At 36.7% G+C, this 19,488-nt stretch overlaps 1 protein-coding gene across 2 annotated transcripts in view; it reads left to right on the top strand.

The window, feature by feature from the left end:
* ZFPM2 (zinc finger protein, FOG family member 2) overlaps positions 1 to 19,488 on the top strand; it is a 444,555-nt gene that overhangs the window by 221,869 nt on the left and 203,198 nt on the right. For both annotated transcript variants that reach the window (XM_014788109.2, XM_004431248.3), the window contains one exon: positions 239 to 357. In XM_014788109.2, the coding sequence (XP_014643595.1) occupies positions 239 to 357 (119 nt within the window). The remainder of the gene's footprint in view (positions 1 to 238; positions 358 to 19,488) is intronic.

The following is a 19,488-nucleotide window of genomic DNA, read 5'->3' as shown; positions in this document are numbered from 1 at the left end:
GATGTGTGTGAAAAGGTACAAGAAAGAAATTGGACTGAATTTGAATACAATTATAAGGACAAGTCTTATTTTCCTCTGAGGATAACAAGATCAGTTGTTTTTCAGACAAGCATAATTAATTCTCTTTATATGAATCCTGAGAATATTGTGCGTGTAACGCAAGCACACAAAAAGAGGTGGCTGTTATTAAAGCACCAGTGAAAGTACTCTAAATGCCTCTCGTTTTCATTGTCTGCAGGAGAGCTGGAGGTATTTCAGAAGGACGGGGAACGAAAAATTCAGAGTCGGCAGCAACTTCCTGTGGGAACAACCTGGGGGCCATTCGCTGGGAAGATGGACTTCAATAATAATTCCTTGGTATGTGGACGTCCTGAGATGGTTGACTCAATGTTTTGTCGTAGGTTAGAAATTATCTCTGCTTGCTTCCCAGTGAAATCACTGAAAATAACAGCTTTTTTAAAATTTTCTCATGGACCACAAGACTTGGATGTTTTCCAAGTGGTTTGTCTCTGACAGTGATATACCCGGAATTCATTAGGAAACAGGTTGATCATACTAAATGGTTGTTTAGTAAGGTAATTTATAAGGTTGTTGCTTTATCTGCTTAGCCAGATGAATACTGTTCACATTTAATAATATATACAAATGCTTTTATTTCTAAGATGACACAAATTAATTGTCATACATTACAGGTTTACACGAAGAACACAAAATAAACAACCTTGTTATTCCTGGGTAATACTCTTCTTACCTTTAAGAGCAAGGATGAATGATAAGCATCATAATTTTTGTTGTTGACTTTTTTGTAAAAGTTCTGAGATCAGAACGTCTACCTCTAGGTAAGATTGTAGCAACAATTGATTAATTAGATGTTGTAAAAAGCAGTAGAAATGGACAGAGAGGACAGGTTGGTGGTTACCAGGGGAAGGGCCTGGGGGGCGGGCACAAGGGGTGAAGGGATGCATTTGTATGGTGACTGACAAACAATAATGTACAACTAAAATTTCACAACTAGTAAGACATCAATAAAAAAAGTAATGGATAGATGGGATGTTTGGTTACATTTAAACTTTATTTCTTAATTGGCCATATTAGTTTCCTATTGCTGCCTTAGCAAATGAACACAAACTTTGTAGTTTAAAACAACACAAATTTATTATCTTGCAGTTCTGGAGGTCTAAAGTTGGAAATGCAGCTCACTGGGCTAAAATCAAGGTGTCTGCAGGGCTGAGTTCCTTTCTGTATTCTCTAGGGGAGGATCTGTTTTCCTCACTTTTCCAGCTTCTCAAGGCTGCCCACAACCCTTGGCTCATGGCCCCTTCCATCTTCAAAGCCAGCCATGGCTGATTGAGTCTCACATCCATATTCTGACTCTGACTCCTCTGTCTCCCTCTTCCACATTTAAGAACCCCTGTGATTACATTGGGCCCACCTGGGGTAATCTAGGCTAATTTCCCTATTTTAAGGTCAACTGATTAGCGATTTTAATTCCATCTGCTTTCTTACTTCCCCTTTGCCATGTAATGTTAATATTCGCAAGATCCAGCAGTTAGGACATTAGCACCTCTTATTGTAAGTGATAATACAAGTGATAAAACTTGGGGAGAAAAATGTTTTATATTCCTTAGAAGATCCGGAAATTATATAAATGAAATGAAAGTCCTTCTCTCTAAATGCCATTTATTTAGGAAGAGTCTTATGACTGCTAAATGCCTCCATCTACACTGTGGGGACATAGACTTCCAGAGGGGTTTTGACAAATGTACTGGACTCAGCAACATTGCATTCCTTCTTCAATTTGTTACATGAAAGAAATTTCTTGTCCAAGTTATTATGTGAAAGAAACTGATACGTGTGGATCTCTGGTTTTTCAGTGCCATGTGGATGAGACAGAGGTTATTGGTTCAACTAAAAGTAGTGATGAGAATAAATAGGAAAAATTGGTCATCAAACTTTTAAACAACATGTGAGATTCTAGGGGTGTGCTTTTTACTTCCTAAATCCATGCATTTATCCATAAAAGGATGAAGTAGGGAATGTCACATGTATTTAAGGACCAAACAAGTTGATAGTCCAGGCTAAATATTAATAATCTAGGCAATTTAATCGTGGTGGTTGAATTAAACCTACTTCAAAAAGGGTTTGAGATGTGGCCCTGAAAACACTGCAGGTTGGTTGAGTTCTGTTAATAGACTGTTCTAATGATTCCTTTGAGAGAAGGATATTAACTATACTGATTTCTTAAGCAAAGGCAGGAGAAGATTGTCTAAACAAAGATTTAGTTAAATGCTATTCAAAGCCCATTCTATCTGGGGGTTTCTATTGGTTCTCTAGCATTGTTTTAAAAATATTTTAGGCAATAAGATATTTGTCTTATTTATCACCATGTATCAGACACCAACACAACCTTTAGTCATTTCTCTGATATTTCTTCAAAAATGTACTGCCACTCAAGTGACACCTATGATTGATATAACATTCCCCCTTTGCTATATCAAAATAATATCTATATGAAAATGCAATTTTTGATTAATCTTTATATCATTATCTATATATGTAGAGTGGTCCTTATACATTTTTGGCATATGCTAAATTGTGATGTGTAGAAAATAAACCTATTTGTGAAAGTTTAATTTTTCAGTGAAATAATTTCCTGTTTTTTAGGCAGATGATATCATTTTGCTTTTTTTAATACTGCTGTACCACTCTAAAGCTATTTTAGGGGCCGGCCCCGTGGCTTAGCGGTTAAGTGCATGTGCTCTGCTGCTGGCGGCCCAGGTTCGGATCCCGGGCGCGCACGGACGCACCGCTTCTCCGGCCATGCTGAGGCCACGTCCCACATACAGCAACTAGAAGGATGTGCAACTACGACATACAACTATCTACTGGGGCTTTGGGGGAGAAAAAAAAAAAAAAAAAGGAGGAGGATTGGCAACAGATGTTAGCTCAGAGCCAGTCTTCCTCAGCAAAAAGAGGAGGATTAGCACGGATGTTAGCTCAGGGCTGATCTTCCTCCCCCCCAAAAAAATAAATAAAAATAAAATAAAGCTATTTTATGCCATATTGAATATTTTTTAAAGGATTCAATTTATATAAATGAAGTTTTCAGAATTTTTTATGCTATTTGAAGCGCATGAATAATCTTTGGGGTATCAAAAACCAGAAGTGGATAATCGTTCTTTATAGAAAACAATCTTCATACGCTAGTTTTCTTCTTTTGTCTTATGGTTTAAATATCTGATTCATGTTATTTCCTTAAAATATAGTATTTTTCTCTATTTTAAAACTTAGTTGCTTTGCTAAAATATACTTTAAAAATATTTTTCTTTTGCAATAACATTCTTTTCCAGAACTTACTTCTGATTTCATGTTATTAAATACTACTAGTACCACTGCTGATACTACTGTGGAACAATTGACTAACATACACTGCATACTTATTCTTTTCCAGACACTGCATGGAGAACTGGAAATGGATTAGCTCATTTAATCCTCAAAACAAACCTGTGAATTTGGTTCTATTTAAAATTGGATTTTACAGATAAGAAAATAAAGGCTCAGACTTTTTGATTCTAGAATCTGCATTTTCAAAGACCATACCACACTGCCTTCTCAATAGCATCTGTACCATGATTTAAGCATGATAAAATTTTGGGGGATTTCTTTACATGAATTCTACATTTATAAAAATCTCTGGGAGAAAATATGCAATGATTAGAGGTATGCTCCTTTCTTCTTACTTTCGGCAAATATTTGTTGTAATATTTCATAGATTATTTGAGCATTTATAAATTGATTCAAAGACTTTGCAATTTTATTACCTCTTTATAATTTGAATAGTACTTTAGTATGTATTTTATATCATGAAGATAAATTTTCCTTATCATGGAATATATAGCCTACTAACCCTTCCTTACCCAACCTTGAATCAAATTTGGAATTAGCACACTCTTTTAAATTGCTTGTTTGCCAGCCGACGTAATGTTACTCTGCTCCGACTCATGGTGTTGGCTCAGGAGATTCAGCACACTAATTAATCCAACACAGTAATTAATTGAGTCACCATGCCAGATGTCAAATCCTTTTTATATCTTTCAAGTTCCCATCTTGAAGTGCATCATCAATATGCCACCTTCTGCAGGAAGCCTTTGCAGTCCAGGCATTTGGATGTATATAGAACATTTCAAGAAATATAGGCTATAGGAACACCAAACAAATTGATTTGACAAAGTTATTCTTGGAATCATATAACACACTGAACGTAGAAATAAAGAATCTTTAGCCCACACCTCATTATCTTGTTAGATACTTCATGCTTTAGTGGTTTAATAATAGCAGCAGCAACAGCATATAGTTACTGCTTTCGTTGAGCCGTATATGGGTCAAAATACTTTACATGTTTTATATTTCTTTTAGTCCTTACGTAAGTGTAGGAGAAGATAATATTTATCTCCTTTATTACAGAGGAGGAAACTGCTACTTTGGGAAGTTAAATAATTAACCCAAGGTCAACTCTGTCTGACTCTAGAACCCATGTTACAATCAAATACTATCTAAAAATTTAACTGTAATAAGGAATAATAATACTATCTAACTATAAGGCTTTTGTAAAGACTAAATGAGGTAACATACGTGAGTTATCAACAAATATTAACTGCTGTTACTGCTCAGTCGCGTAAAAATGGACCTATTAAAATCTGTCATTTAAAACTGCAAAGACACTCCAAATTAAACAAGTAAAACTGTAGACCTTTGGTGTTTGGGGATTTTACATGCCTAAATTTGACTATTTTCCAAGGACTCTGTATTAGTCTGGGTTCTCCAGAGAAACAGAATAAATAGGATGTGTGTGTGTGTGTGTGTGTGTGTGTGTGTGTGTGTATACAAAGAAAGAGAGAGAAAGAGAGAGATTTATTATAAGGAATTGGCTTATGTCACTTTGGAGGCTGGCTGGTTGAAAATCTGCAGTGTGGGCCAGCAGGCTGGAGACCCAGGAGAGCTGATAGTGCAGTTCTAGACCAAAGGCCGGCAGGCAGAGACCCAGGAGAACCAGTAGTGCAGCTGAAGTTCGCTGTTTGTGGAGGCCAGTGTTTCTGTTCCATTCAGGACTTCAAGTGATTGGATGAGGCCCACCCACATTATGGAGAGCAATCTGCTTTACCCAAAGTTCAGTGATTCAAATGTTAATCTCATCCAAAACACCCTCCAAGTTGACACATAAAGTTAACTGTCACAGGCTCCAAAGTTCTATGATACATTGTAAGTTTCAGTTTTTTCAGGTACAGTGTTACACCCCTGAATGAATTGTTAGCCAGTGAGTGAGTCTAGCCTTCTTTCCAACATCCCACCTCTGTGCCAAGGAATAACTTAAATTAAGCTATCATGGTGACACAAACTTTATGTTTTTGAAAGTCTTGCAATTTTATTCACTGAAGATATCAAAGGACTGCTGACAAGGAAGACATTTTAAAAATCACTTTAAATTGTGATCAATATCTGTTTTGGAAGTGTTTTAGAATTTCTATATTTATATGTTGTGGCTTTGAAGTTTTTCCATTTTCTCTTCAGGACAAAGATTTTGTAATGTGCTAAATCTCTGCTATATGAGCACATGGTAAGTGCTTAATAAGTATCAAACAACAATGATGATTTGGAAGGTTGGATGTCTGGAGTTTAAGTGACATGTTCCCTCTCTTGCTTCTGAATATATCAGCTGTCAGTGGCTAACTAGTCTTACTCAACCAACTGCTGGTGTCATGCAACATGCGTACTTAATTAAATAGAACATAAATAGAAAGTAATTAAATAGAACATAAATAGAAAGTCCCGGGTTACTTACTATATAATAGTAAACTCATCACAACCTGTTAAATTCAACAAATGAAATTTGATAGAGAAATCTTATTTTATTTATGCTATCCAATCAGAATAGAACCTTGTTTTATTTTCCTATAGGGCATTGTGACATTGAATTCAACAAATAGGAAATATACATATAAAGGGTGCTGTAGACCACATTTTATTGACTTAATAATGAAATAATGCATGCATTAAATTGCAACTTAAAAATTTTAATATAGTTATCATCATAGGAGTATGGTTGAGGAAAGAATTAGAGGCTCCTAATCCACATTATAGGAATATGTTAGAATTATTGTATGTCTCCATTTCTCCCCTTCCAGTTCTAACTCCTCCAGTACCAGTCTCTGATCTCATTCATTGCCAGACTCTTCAGGCTTCACGTTGTACACACCCTGTAGCAAATATATCCTGACCCATATGTCTTCAGCATTCACCTGTATAGTCAAAGGCTGCTTAGTGGAAACACCTGCGACTTTCTATTTGCAGACTTGTGTCTGCCTCAGGAGTAAACTCACTGCAAGCCAGGCAACCTGGAAGTGCTGAAGAATTAATGTTTCCGGAAGGAATCCTCATCCAGTGATGGACAGAAGTTGGTGGATAAATACCCCTGCTTCCTCGCCTCTCCATTAGAATATGAGAAGTGTTCTACACTGTCTCTGAGAGTTTGCCAGTGGAATTGAGCTCCAATTGGCTTTATAACACACCCTTTATGGACTTTTTTCTCTTTCCTGCTTACCTCTCCACACCTCTACTGAATTTCTCTGAGATTATCTCCCCAACAAACTACTTGCACTTGAATCAGTCTTAGGGTAAATTTCTGGGAAAGCCATACCAAGACAGCTTCTAAGATAAAATAATGAAGTAAATTTGAAAGTCATTTCCAAATTATTGTTGAGATTCTAAAGGACATAGATTTTTTTTTTTAATCTTTATTATTCAGTTTTGGACTTCTGCCTCTGGCACATAATAAGTATTCAATAAATGCTCTTTAAAATAGAAATCTAGGCTAATTGAATTTCCTTACCAGAAGCATTCTGACTGACTCCACCCATATCCTCCCATCTTCACCATCTCAATGATATATTATAATTTTGCGTAGGCATGACTTTTTGTTGCGTCTTTTATTTCTTTTCATTTATGTTGACATTGTGCATGATATCCTCCTTCTTAATATTCATTTTAATCTGGGCTCAGGCTACCATACTTTTCTACTTCTTATATCTCTCTGGGTCTTGGCTCTTTTGAATTTAACTGTGTGTGTTTCCCAAAACACTCTGGCCTTTCTTCTCTTTTCCCTGTGTTCCCAGTGCCTCAGGAAGCTTATCCACTTGCAAAGCTTCAGCTACTAATTTACAAATGACATTTAAATTAAAACATCTCTAACCTTGGCTTTTTACCCTTTCTCTAATAGCACATTTCAACTGTTTTGCAAGCCTTTCCCACTGACTTCCTCCAACTAAACACATGCAAGGAGAGTTTATTACTGTTTCCACAGATTGTCTCTCTGTCTTCTCCCTGACTTCCAACTTTTAGTCACCTTTGATCCTAATCCTTTGCATCTCCTTTCCTGCTTCTGCAGGAAGTTCATTCTATAAGTTATTCCATGTTTTTTTCCATTTCTGCCTCTACTTCTCTCATATCTCAAATGTCTATTTACACACATAGTCAGGCATACACACCTCTCTCTTCTATTGCCTGTAACTACTACCCTCACTTTTTCCTTCTACTCAGAGTCAAACATCTTTCAAGATTCTCCTTTTCACTTCTAGAAACCAAGTACCATAACTCCTGCTTTCTTAGTGTTTTTTCTCTTCTTTCTATTTCTACTACCACTGCTCTAGTTGAAACCTCCATCATTTCTTCCTTGATTAAGCAATATTCTTCTAACTGTTCTTTCTGCCTTTCTTCTTGTCTCCTTTTTCTTTACCCAAGGACAGTGTGTACTAAAAACAAAACTAGTCATTTTTGCGCTTAAACTCATCCTAAAGGGCACAAGAGAACCCAGACTCCTTGGCAAAGCCTAAAAGGGCCTTCATGACACTCACCACCTCAGCTCTTATCCCTTTTCCACTCTCAGTGTAGATTTCATTCAACCTCAACTGCCTGTAGAGCCCTGAATATGCTCTTCTCTCACATCTCTGTGTATTTGGTCATGTTACTTCATCATCCTGGAAAGCCCAGTCCTCCCCCCTTCTGCCCGTCTTCGTCACACTAACTCCAGTTTTACTTAAAGACTTAACTCAAGGTCACCGCAAAGTAGACCCTCCTTAAAGCCTCCAGTCTGGCATAGGTATGCAATCCTCATGTATTTCCACGATGCTCTAGATTTACTAGGATAAGAGCATTTATCATATAATTGTAAGTGTCTGTTTTCTTGTCAATCTCTCCTGCAGACCGTATGCTCCTTGAGGATCTTTTATTTTTGTATTCTTCCTGCCTAGAACAATGTCTGGCTTATAGCAGGGCTCAATAAATAACCTTTAAAGAATGAGTAAATTAATTCTTTAACTTTTCTCCAGTGTCAGTGAATGATGCACATCTCTCTTTATTCAAGATCCTTGCATTTTCCCTGAGTATTTATACCCATTTCTCCTGTTTCCTCTGATCTTACTTCATCTGCCTAACTTAGCAATACAGTTACCACAGTTAATGCCATCTTGTGCCTGTTTGATTTGTTTATATGTTTGTTTGTTCTTAATCTCATTTAAGTATAAGGTTCAGTAGGGCAAGATAACTATATCTATTTCTTCAGTTTTTACCCAATAAGGAGATATGCTCAGGATGGTTTCTTGATAAATATTGACTAATTTCAGTGTAAGATTTGCAACCCTTTGAAGCAGTTAGGGAGAACAAGGTGTTGAGCCCATTGAGGCAATTACGATTTGTTTACAACAGAATCAGTTTTAGATCCTTCACTATGACGTGGGTGAAGGCCAAGAAGGTGTTCTGCTCTACCATGCTTACTGTGAAGTCTCATCCAGCATCGCACTTTCCAGTGACAAACCATCTGGGACATTCCATCTGTCTCTGCTTGGAAACTGAGGTGGCAGTCGCCCACTGTGAGCAATTTTCTATTAACTTCTTGGATAAGATCAGTCAGATTTATACTGGATTGATGGGAACCGTAAGAGCAGGGTTGTTCCAAGAGAAGACAAATGTACTGATTCCTCTAATTGGGCTTAAGCCAGTTTCATTCACAGATGCCCTTAGGTTCTAGTAGTGCAAGGACTTACAACCTTGTTAATTGTACCTTGTTCCGCTTGGGAAAAACAGGTGAAATTCATTATTGATGGAGGTTGTAGATTTGTCCCTTAGGGAGGCCAAGATCATGGCTTCTCTTATACTCTATCTGCTATGTGGAGAATTAATGGAAACTGAGTGGACGGGGAAGCTGCTCGAAGAAGACATGAGGCAAGACATTTAAGGCAGCAGAGCCTGGGAAAATGACGTGTTGGTCTGGTTTCTAGAATTAGAATAGGATTTTTGTTTGTTTGTTTGTGGAAGGCGGGAGTGCTAAGGGAGAGGGGAGAGGTTGGAATGGAGTCCCAAGTTAATAAAGGCATCTGTAGAATGTGAGTCAAAAAGGAAGAAACCAAATGCCAAACAATTATTTCACAATTCAAATCTGTAGAAGCAAACCAGGTCAGTTGCATATGGATCTGAAGGGACTGATTGTGTCACAATGTAGGCATACTTATGATGTTAGCAATGGGTGGAATTATATTGTAATATGGGAAAGTAACGTTGAAATGAAAACATAAATTGTGTCTTTCCTCATAAGTAGTACCTGCCTCCAAGATACATCTTTTGCGTGTAGCTAGTCTGTCTGCTAACTTAAATCTCCCTTTGACTTACTTTTTCTTCTGATGGTGAAGTCTTTCCACATTCTTTATGTTTGGACTTGGGTTTGAAAGATAGGAACTCAAAGATGCAATTCCTTACCATAAAACTTACTTGTCTATGCCTGAAATTTAAGCACATTTTTGCCTTTGGGTTATGGTACGTGGCTAAACCTGTTTACCTATACTTAGGTCAAATTTGAATAAACAAAAAGCATCTTTTTCTTAATTTAAAATTATTCATTGTTTTTCCTTTCTAGATTTCCAAGGAGAACTTTTATTGAAGAAGATATTTTCATGAGTTATTAAATGACTCCATATTATGTTGTTAATTTAATCAATATCTGGAAGGAGTAGTTGTTCAGATTATCATAATATGATCAAAGTTGCTCTGCTGAGAAGAGTATATGTATAAAGTTCAAGGGACTATTGGGTAGCACTGCCTTTTCCACAGAGTGTAGACATGAAAGACGAAGTCTGGCAATTGGTTTACAGCTCCAGATAGTCTTTGTGGAGTTGTCCCTATCTACAGATCCTTTTTCACACTTCAGGGCCCCTCTGGGGATACAGACAAAGCTCTGCTCCCTAAGGGGAGTCTATCAGATTCTTGGGTGGTAAGGAAGTGTTTTGCAAAACATAGCTCTGTTGTTTTCATAACACAATTTATAGAATATAAAGCTTGAAAAATATTTTTGGCTGGAGGAGAAGTTAAAATGAGAAAGCACTGTGAGGAGCAATTGTTTGAAAAGTTGACCCAAACTTTCTTCTGTTATTTGCTGATATATCTGGCATGGCTTTTAAAGTCTTTCTCCTTGATTTTTGTGAAGACTTGCCATTCCACAACTCTTTTTACACAGTTGGTTTGGCATTGTGCACTTACCTGTTATCTGCATGGTTATAATAAATATCGTTCCAATGTTATGAGGGCTTAGCAGTGATCTCAGCTGGCATGATAATTAATACATTCAGTAACTTGGAGGTGATAACTGTGAGAGAATGGACGTAAGTGCTATTTTATATTCCTTAAGTTTGGTCTTAAAATCCATATTACTTAAGAATAACTCTAAATAGATCATAAAATATTACACTCATAAAATATTGGACTCTGTTTTTAAACTAATTATCAATAGGTATTCCCAGGACACCTTTAATCAAATGTCATAATTTAACAGTAGCCTTCAGTTATGTTGACAGTCTGATATTGTATGTGGTTACCCAGGTATAGGCAAGTTTGTGAGTATGACCCTGCCCAACCCACTCCTTCATGGTTCTATGTTGATATTGTGTGATGGTCTAGAGGCAAGAATTCTTGCATATATTTCTAATAAAAGAAAAATAAAGTAATATTTCTTAAATGCTTTTGGAAACATAAAATTACTTGAGAAACTCTCTTTTGGAGATTAACATCTCTTTTCTTTGTTTATTTAAGTATTGGATTTAAAGTTGTTCTTTATTATTCATTTACTCTTACATCACTTTTCTCATAAAATCCTTTGGTCTAGTTTGACAAAACTATGACTTCTTGGTTCTAATAATTTGTATGTCTTGTGCCATTTTATATGTTTTATTTCTCTTTCTATTTTCATGGTAAGGAAACCAGAGTCAAGCAGAGCGTTATGTGTGTAAGCCTGTGGTTTTTCTCATATTCTTTGTTCTAATTTCTGAGAGTCAGAAATATGAGCACAGCTTATCTAGGTGTCTCTGGTATAGTGTCTTTCACAAGGCTGCAATCAAAATGATAGCTAGGGCTGTGGTGTCATCTGAAGGCTCAACTAGAGAAAGATCTGTTTGCAAGCTCACTAACATGGCTATTGACTCAGTTCCTTGCCTTGTGGGCCTCTACATAGAACAACTCACAACATGGCAGTGGTTCCTCTTTGAGCAAGCCAACGAGAGAGCAAGAGAAGGGGCCCAACACGGAAGCCATAGTCTTTCTGTAACCTAATCTTGGAAGTGGCATCCCATCACTTTTGCTGAATTCTGTTCATTAGAACTGAGTCACTAGGTCTAGCCACACTGAAGGGAAGGAAATTGCACAAGGGCTTGAAACCACAGGCTGGAATCGCTGGAGGCCGTCTCAGAGGCTGTATTCCACTAAAGATAATTTGCATAAATAGTTACCTGACCTCTGGATGAAGAAGGGTGTTCAAATAATAAGAGCAATAGGAGAAATCACAAAAGAAAATCCAATTAATTTTAATAGAAAAAACTAGATCATACATTATAAAGCATCATAAAATCAAGGGTTAACTGATAAGTAAAAGACATTTGTGAAAATGAGATATATTTTATTCTTATTTTTGAAGGTAAATAGGGTTTTCCACATAGAAACTGATCAGTAACTTCTTGATTAATTTATTTAGAAATTAACCGAGAAGATAAAGATGAATCAAAATATATGAAACACGAGTTATACAAAATATAATGGAAATTAGGAACCAGAAAGAGGTTCTTTGCTGAGTGTTCCTTCTTCAGTAATTTTGAGAAACATACACTAATACATTGTAAAGGTCAGAAATGGGAGAAAAAGTATGGGAAAGAGCCCATGATGTGGTTGGAGTCGCCTGATTCTAGTCCCAACTGTTATTACCCAAAGTGGATGTGCTATCTTGGATAATCACATATGCTCTCAGTTTCCTCATTTATAAAATGGAAGTTATTATACCAGCCCTACATTATAGAATTGTTGTAAAATTATATAAAATTATATGCATTTAGTCGCTTTGAAAAATATACAGATTGTTATACAAACGTAGATTACTTTTTATTATGCCTGTGAATAGAAAGTAGAGTACTCATTCCTTTAATTCCCCAAGCAGTGCATCAGGCTTTTCTCTTCTGTCCCCTGTCTGAAGATATTTAAAAAGCACATTGGTTGTCATTGTACATGCACATCTTCATACACATGTGCACACGTATTTATACACACACAGACACACACACTTATTGATTGGCGAGCATGAGTATGCTGAGAACTCATAGCCTAGAGAAGTACAAGGTATGTACTTAGAGCATTTATCATCTAAATACACAATCACCACAGAAGCGGAGAAAAAAACGTATATTTTTAGGAAGAGAAAGAAAGGTTAGGTGATCAAACTGCTTTTTGAATTATCCTGGTTTCTTTGTGTTTTCTTTCTGCAAGGAGCTATTCTTTAGAAAGCGTTTCTCAGGTGTGTGATTAGGGATTTTAGACAATTGGAAAAGTAGTTTACCCTGTCTGATTCACTTTTGAGTTAGGTTTGTATTTTAAAATGTTAACTCAGTTCTTTCATTATTTATGGCATTTTAGAGCTCAGTGCAGAATAGAGTGAATCAGGCAGTCATAACAGACGCTGATGCACCGTGAAATGTGAAGAAAAGAGGACAGAGTTTGGGAGAGCAAAGGCATTTCACAGGCCTTAAGTTTTAGCTTTTATTAAGAAGTCAAACAAATCCCGTTTCTCATTACCTGTTCGTGAGCGTTATCCCACGGACAGGAGCAGCACCCCAGCGGGGTTCTGATACTAATCTCGGATGTGGCCTCACCACCTTGCCTCTTAAAGTCACTGCTACCCAGGCATGTGTAGCATGTTAGTCCATTTCAGGTGCCCAGTGATGTTCGCATGTGCGTCTGAGATAAGCATCAGGGCACAAGTACATGTTCAATGAAGTATCTACAGGGGAAAAAAAAAAAAAGATAGCATTTGCCTTCGTTAAAGAAGTTCAGAGGTGGTGAAAAGAGAGTCTGTCCTTTTTCTGAATATTTTCAGCGAGGAACACAGGCAGTTTTATAATTGTTGCATTCCTTTAAAACTTGGTGAAAATGACAAGTCTTCACAGGAAGCAGACATTTGCAGAAGGGTTGCCCATCTCTGCTGATACTCCAGGAGGAGGAGGGGTGAGGGAGGAAGTCCAAGGTGGTCGGCTCCATTGCTTCATTGATCCAGTGGAGGCATTCTGAAAAATGTTTCTCTGTGGTTGCAGCCATCTAGTTTTTGGTGTTAATCTGCGCCCTGTGGCAGGGTTTCGGGAAAGGAAACAATGAACAGTTGTATCACCCCCCTCCCCCAATTGTTGTAGCCCCTGTCAGAAGGCTCTGAGGATGATGCAGGTCTGCATCAGCCTGATAAGGAAAAGAGGATTCAAAATGGCTTTGGAGAGAATCGGTGGGAGTAGAGTGTGCCGTTTTGGACTAGACGAGCTATGGAACACAACAGAGGCCCTTAATGGGATCCTAAGGGTTCAGAGCCAAACCTTCTGCTGCTTCTTGAAGATTTTCAAATGAAATGTTTTGATGGTGAAATTCTGTGACTGTCAGAGGGGCCGAGGTTCAAGATGCTGTTTTAAGTTATTTGCTCCATATTCTGTGATTAGTCCATCTCGGTCAAAAAGACAAAAAAGAGAAAAAGCAAAACTCAAGAAACCTCCCAGAGTATGTATGAAGGTCACTTTTCATCTGCTAACAATGAGCTCCCATGCCATTGTCATTGTGAGCTCTGTGCAAGTGACCAATGCATTTTCTATACTGTAGGTTCCTATTTTATGGCTAGATGTAATACAAAACTATCTTTTATAATAGTTATATTATAACTATTGGCAGGCTTTTGGATCCACATATGGTTCAGTTAAGCTGTTTTGGAGACTAATGTACCTTTGTTATTTATTGGGATTTTTGAAAGGGGATAAATGTGCTATTTTTGCTCTGGATTTAAAAAAATACACATTAAATGTGTCCAAAAAAAATCATATAGCAAAGAGAATTCTAGTGAGCTTTAGAAACTGATCTACTGTTCCCAGGACAGCTAAAATAAAGTCATTCTTACCCATGAAGAAAAAAATTAAAAGACAGCTGAAGCACCAGCAGAATAGAACCAGTATTTTATAGCACACCACAAGAATACAAACGGAGAGCAGTTAGTGAATGGGGGCCAGTAAAGTTGGCATCTTGGAACAGGCTGCTATCTTTAAGCATCTTTAGGCTTATAGATGCTGCTGGGATTTTCTTTCATTCATTCCACTGTTATTCTGGCTTGTTATAAATAAACATACAGGCATAACGAGTCAAAAACAAAGTGGTTGTCAGTGGGATGAATGATAGGCGTGACCTCACATACCATGGATAGTTGGATGCTCAGTTAGGAAGGCCTAGGGGTGAAGTGTGCCCCCACTGCTGAGGCCTGCCTGATAGAGGGAGACTCCCTCTTCAGCTTTAATCTGCTTGTTTGGTGAGTTTAACTCAGACTCTTAACTTTTGTTTAAAAGAATGTCTGTATGCAAGTATGAGAAAAGATAAACTAGGAGGAAAGTGACATATTTACCAGTGTCATTTCGAAGCACAACTTTTTCTTCCTAAAAAAGCTCTGGAAGGGTAGATCTATTTGGATAATAATACTCATACTTTGCATTTGTGAAGAGCCTTCAGATTTTTTTGTGGTCATTTTTATTTGAAGTTAATCATTACATAAACTTACTAGAAGGAGCACAATCTAAACTTTTGGCCATTGGTTACCCAAGGGGCTGGATAAAAGACTGGCGATGGATCCATTTTAACTTGTCACTCTTGCTAATCCATCCCACCAGATTGTGTGCTTTCCAAGTGGGTGTTATTTTTATCTTATATATAGTCAAATGAGAGGGATAGTGGAACAGTTATTTCTGTTATTTCATAACTATTTTAATGGTCTTCCCCTGCCGTTATTTGCTAGCAATTGAATACCTAAAGTCTATTTCTTTCTCTAATGTTAGATATTTTGTGCTAGACGTCTTGAATGAAAACTTGACTTTATATTTATTAAGCATGTACTGTAAGTCAGAAACTCTGCTAAGAAGTGGGGGCACAAAAATCTAAATTCTCGTCAAACAGAATTACTTCTTGTATGAGTATTTAAATTTAACTGAATATATGTAGCTTTGAACATACCTTACACACAAAAAGCCGTATTCGCAAGCACACAGACACACACATACACATGCAGAATAAATGGTTGATTTTTAAGCCAACAAATAAGATCGATATTTTAATTTTATTTTGTTTATACTCAACTTTCTTAAATAAAACAATCTCATGAAGTAGAGAATTCCTCTATTGCTGAATGAGTTACACAAACTTACTTATTATTTTTCCTGTCATAAATTAGACAACATTATAAATATAATAATGTTTCTAACTTTATTTCTTTCTCATAATATTATTATTTTATCTCATGGAAAAACACACAATTGCCAAAGTATCATAAGAATGTTTTAAGCACTCTAATAGGTAACTTAGAACGTTTAGATATATAAATCTGCAGCATGAAAAAGATGTTTATAATTCTTGACCACTTGGAGCATTATAGGAAGACTCCTTTAGTTAGTGGCAAATATGGTAAGAAAAGAAAAAGAAAATGTGAGAAATGAAAAAAACATGCAAGCAATGAAACTCAAAGTGTTCTCTCATTTGATTTGATTTTCTGTGAGTTTCCATTTCTCCTTATTCTGTATTCTCCATGAGCCTGAATTATTGAGAACTGTCTATAATCTTCATTGTGATTTATATATATTAAGTATTTTATGATTATACAAGATTCAAACAATTTAATTGAATTAGGGATACTAAATTGTATCTTTAGTTTTCAATATTTATCTCTAGACTTAAGAAATAGAGTGTTTGGTAGCAATATTACTATTATGAAGTATTGCTAATATTTGCTGCAAATCTACATACCACTTACATCGTAGGAGACAAAAGGCTTCTCAATCTTTTCATTATTATTTTTATACCTCCTTGGCCACTAAAGGCTTTGAAAACAGAAGCAAGTCCTCTCCTTTCAGTTGGTTTGACAGCATCCAAAGGAACGGGGAGCCTACTGTTTCAGTTGCATCTTCTCAATAGTTCTCAGACTGTTACCACACAAAATTGGGGTTCTCTTGCCCAATGCACATAAACAGTCAGTTAATTACAGCATCAGCCTTTGGGAAAAGAGATCAGCTTTATTCTGCGAGAGCGATCTGCAGGGAGAATAGGGGGCATATGCCCTCAGATCTGTCTCCCTGATTCGGGATTTAGGGTGAAATTTAAGAGCTTAGGGAGAACAGGCTGGCACGCAGAAATGATGGTGGGTCAGGTTTTGATTGGTGGGCTTCAAACATTTATGGTAAGGTTCTAAACATTTATGATGAGGTTCTAAACTTTTCTGATAGGGTTCTAAACATTTTTGATGAGGTGGGGAAGGAATTTTAATACCAGATCTTCTTGAATGAGGGACCCCTCACTTCTGATAAGTCTGACTTTCAAGTTCCGGTCACGTCCCAGTCCTTGCTTGGGTTCCGTGGGAAGGAGGATCTTTGGTTCTGCGGTCATTTCAGGTCAAGATTTCCTTTTTTGCACGTATGCTGGCTATGTGACTTTGCGGGTTTTCGGAGGGACAATTCTTAATCACTCTGTTGATAAGAGATGGAGTCAGTTGAACTGGTCCTGGAGGGCCTGTGGTTACACAACTATCTTTTGTTAGTGCATATGCAGTTATCTTAAAGTTGAAGGGAAATCAGTAGAAAGAAGGAAAAGTACAGTCCATTTTAGCTGATCAATTACTACAATCTACCTTTCACTTATCTTATTTTACTGTATTGTTTTAATCTAGTTTCTCCTGAAGTGCATTGTAATGCGAACTGAATTTTTTTTATCGTCAAATAATAGAGAGTTTTCATAATGAGTATAGTGCTTAAAAGTTTCTTAGTAATTTGCTTCCATTTTGCAGATGTGACTCATCTCAACATCTACATAATTCATGTTGACCAATTGTGAAATAATAGAGTTTAAAAAATTTTTTACCTGGTGAACCTAACATGGTAAAATTCTTGGATTTCATCTTCACTTGGATATGAATATTAATACTCTATTGGTAACAGAGAAGTGCTTTCATGATTGGGGTGTGTGGGAATAAAGCAGATTCCACTGTGAAGTGACTGAATGCTCACTAGAGTTGCTTAAGTTGGAGCTGAGTTTCTTTATAATGCTTTAAGAAGAATGCTATATATTGAATGCAATTGAATATACTAGAAAACTGATAAAACAGCGGTAACTTCATAACTTCACAGGCATTAATTACATTTTTATAGTTTCCATTGATATTTATAATGCTTTTTATGCCATTAAAAATCTGATCCTAAATCAGGATGAAGTTTGTTATTATTCTGTGTACTCTTATTTATGAAATGGTAGGTAAGCCTTCTTTAGAATATTTTCTATTAACCATGCACTCAATGAAATATGATGACTTCTGAAATAGCTAAAGAAAGGAAGTGTTATTTTTAATGACAATGTAATTAAAGGTGCTACAGATTTTTAAACAAATGTTTTAACACCCATATTTCTGTCAAATTCTTAAATAAACAGCGTTGCATTTGTGATACAGCAAAATCTCTAGATCAGATTCTATTCATTTTTCTATAAAAGATTATCTTGGTTTTAAGCATTTATCATCCAATATGGCTGTTCTTAATTTGTCATTGAGATTAGAATATGGAAAATTGGGTTAGAAAGGAAAAACCAGCCTTAAGCTTTTTAAAAAGAATTTATATAATTGAGTCAGTCCAGATCTCCAAATTTCTCCATCTAATTCTTCGCTCCCTCTTTAGAGACAGTACCACTGGTTTATCAGGATTATTGTCTTTGGTTCCTGTGTCAGGGAGTTGAGAGGTGAGAGCAGTGGGATTGCATTTTCAGGATGCCACATGTGCACTCTTTGATCTGAGGTACAGTGTGCCTCAGGGAATAAGTTCAATCTTGATTTCTTTAGTCAATCATCCACTATCAGGTACCACTGCCCTGATTAGCAGGCTGAAGAAAAAGAGCATATCGTGGGTGTGTGTTACAAAGATGAAAAGTAGTGATGAGCCTGTTGGCAACAGAGTCAGCCCCTAGTTTCACTATGTGGCATTTGCTTTCTCTTTGCATAAATCCTCTTAGTGCATGAAGGAACAAACATCGGTATTTCCATGTATCTTTCCACAAACTGATGAATTTTTTTTCAGATAGTAGTTTCCTTTTTTTGTTTAATCCATTGTTGCAAAATGGAAACTGGAAAGAGAATTAGCAGGATTCATTGCGGTGGTGGCTAAGAGAGATTCAAATATAGCTGTGCCTGCTTAACATTCCTGCCATTCTGCGAACCAAGCCAACGGCTAACTCTTGTGAAGTGTTCCGAGTCTGGAAAACTAGCACCTCACCTGTGCTCTTCCTATCTCTTCATCTGGTGTTACATAGATGTAAAAGGGTTCTCTAGACCTAGAAGGGCCTTGGTGTCCATCCATCCATTACCCATCAGTGATATCTCTCCCAAAAAATTAGAGTCTAAGGATTTTCTGAATTGCCTCCCATACGTCCTCTTTCTTTGGTCAAAGTGAAAGAGAGAATATCTCCAAACATGAGGGAACATGCTGATAACAATTGCTGGTTTTGGTCTCTTTAGATACATATTTGGGATTTTTATTGTATATTATGGTGTTGAGGCAGAAATGGAGGTTGTGAAAAGAAGACCAAACAGTGGTTAGATATACTTTGTATCTTAAGTCTTTGCCAAATTTCACTAACCTATTTCAAAATTAAAATTATTTATTGAAAAAATATTATTTTTTATTTGTGAGTACTTTCTGTCGAAAAATGCAAGTTACAGATATAGTTGTATCGTAAATACTTATGGTATGCTCACGTCCAACTAAAGTTATTTACTATTGTATTTGACCTTGATGATGGGACCAGTTTGATAAGGTTAAGGTCAATGACCGCATTATTTTTAGACAAGATACAAAGTGTAGAATGTTC

Source organism: Ceratotherium simum, chromosome 23, assembly GCF_057802395.1.
Source record: "Ceratotherium simum simum isolate JZ-2026a chromosome 23, ASM5780239v1, whole genome shotgun sequence".
NCBI lineage: Eukaryota > Metazoa > Chordata > Mammalia > Perissodactyla > Rhinocerotidae > Ceratotherium > Ceratotherium simum.
The sequence above is the reverse complement of the archived record's forward strand: the minus strand, read 5'-3'. Positions and strand labels throughout refer to the sequence as shown.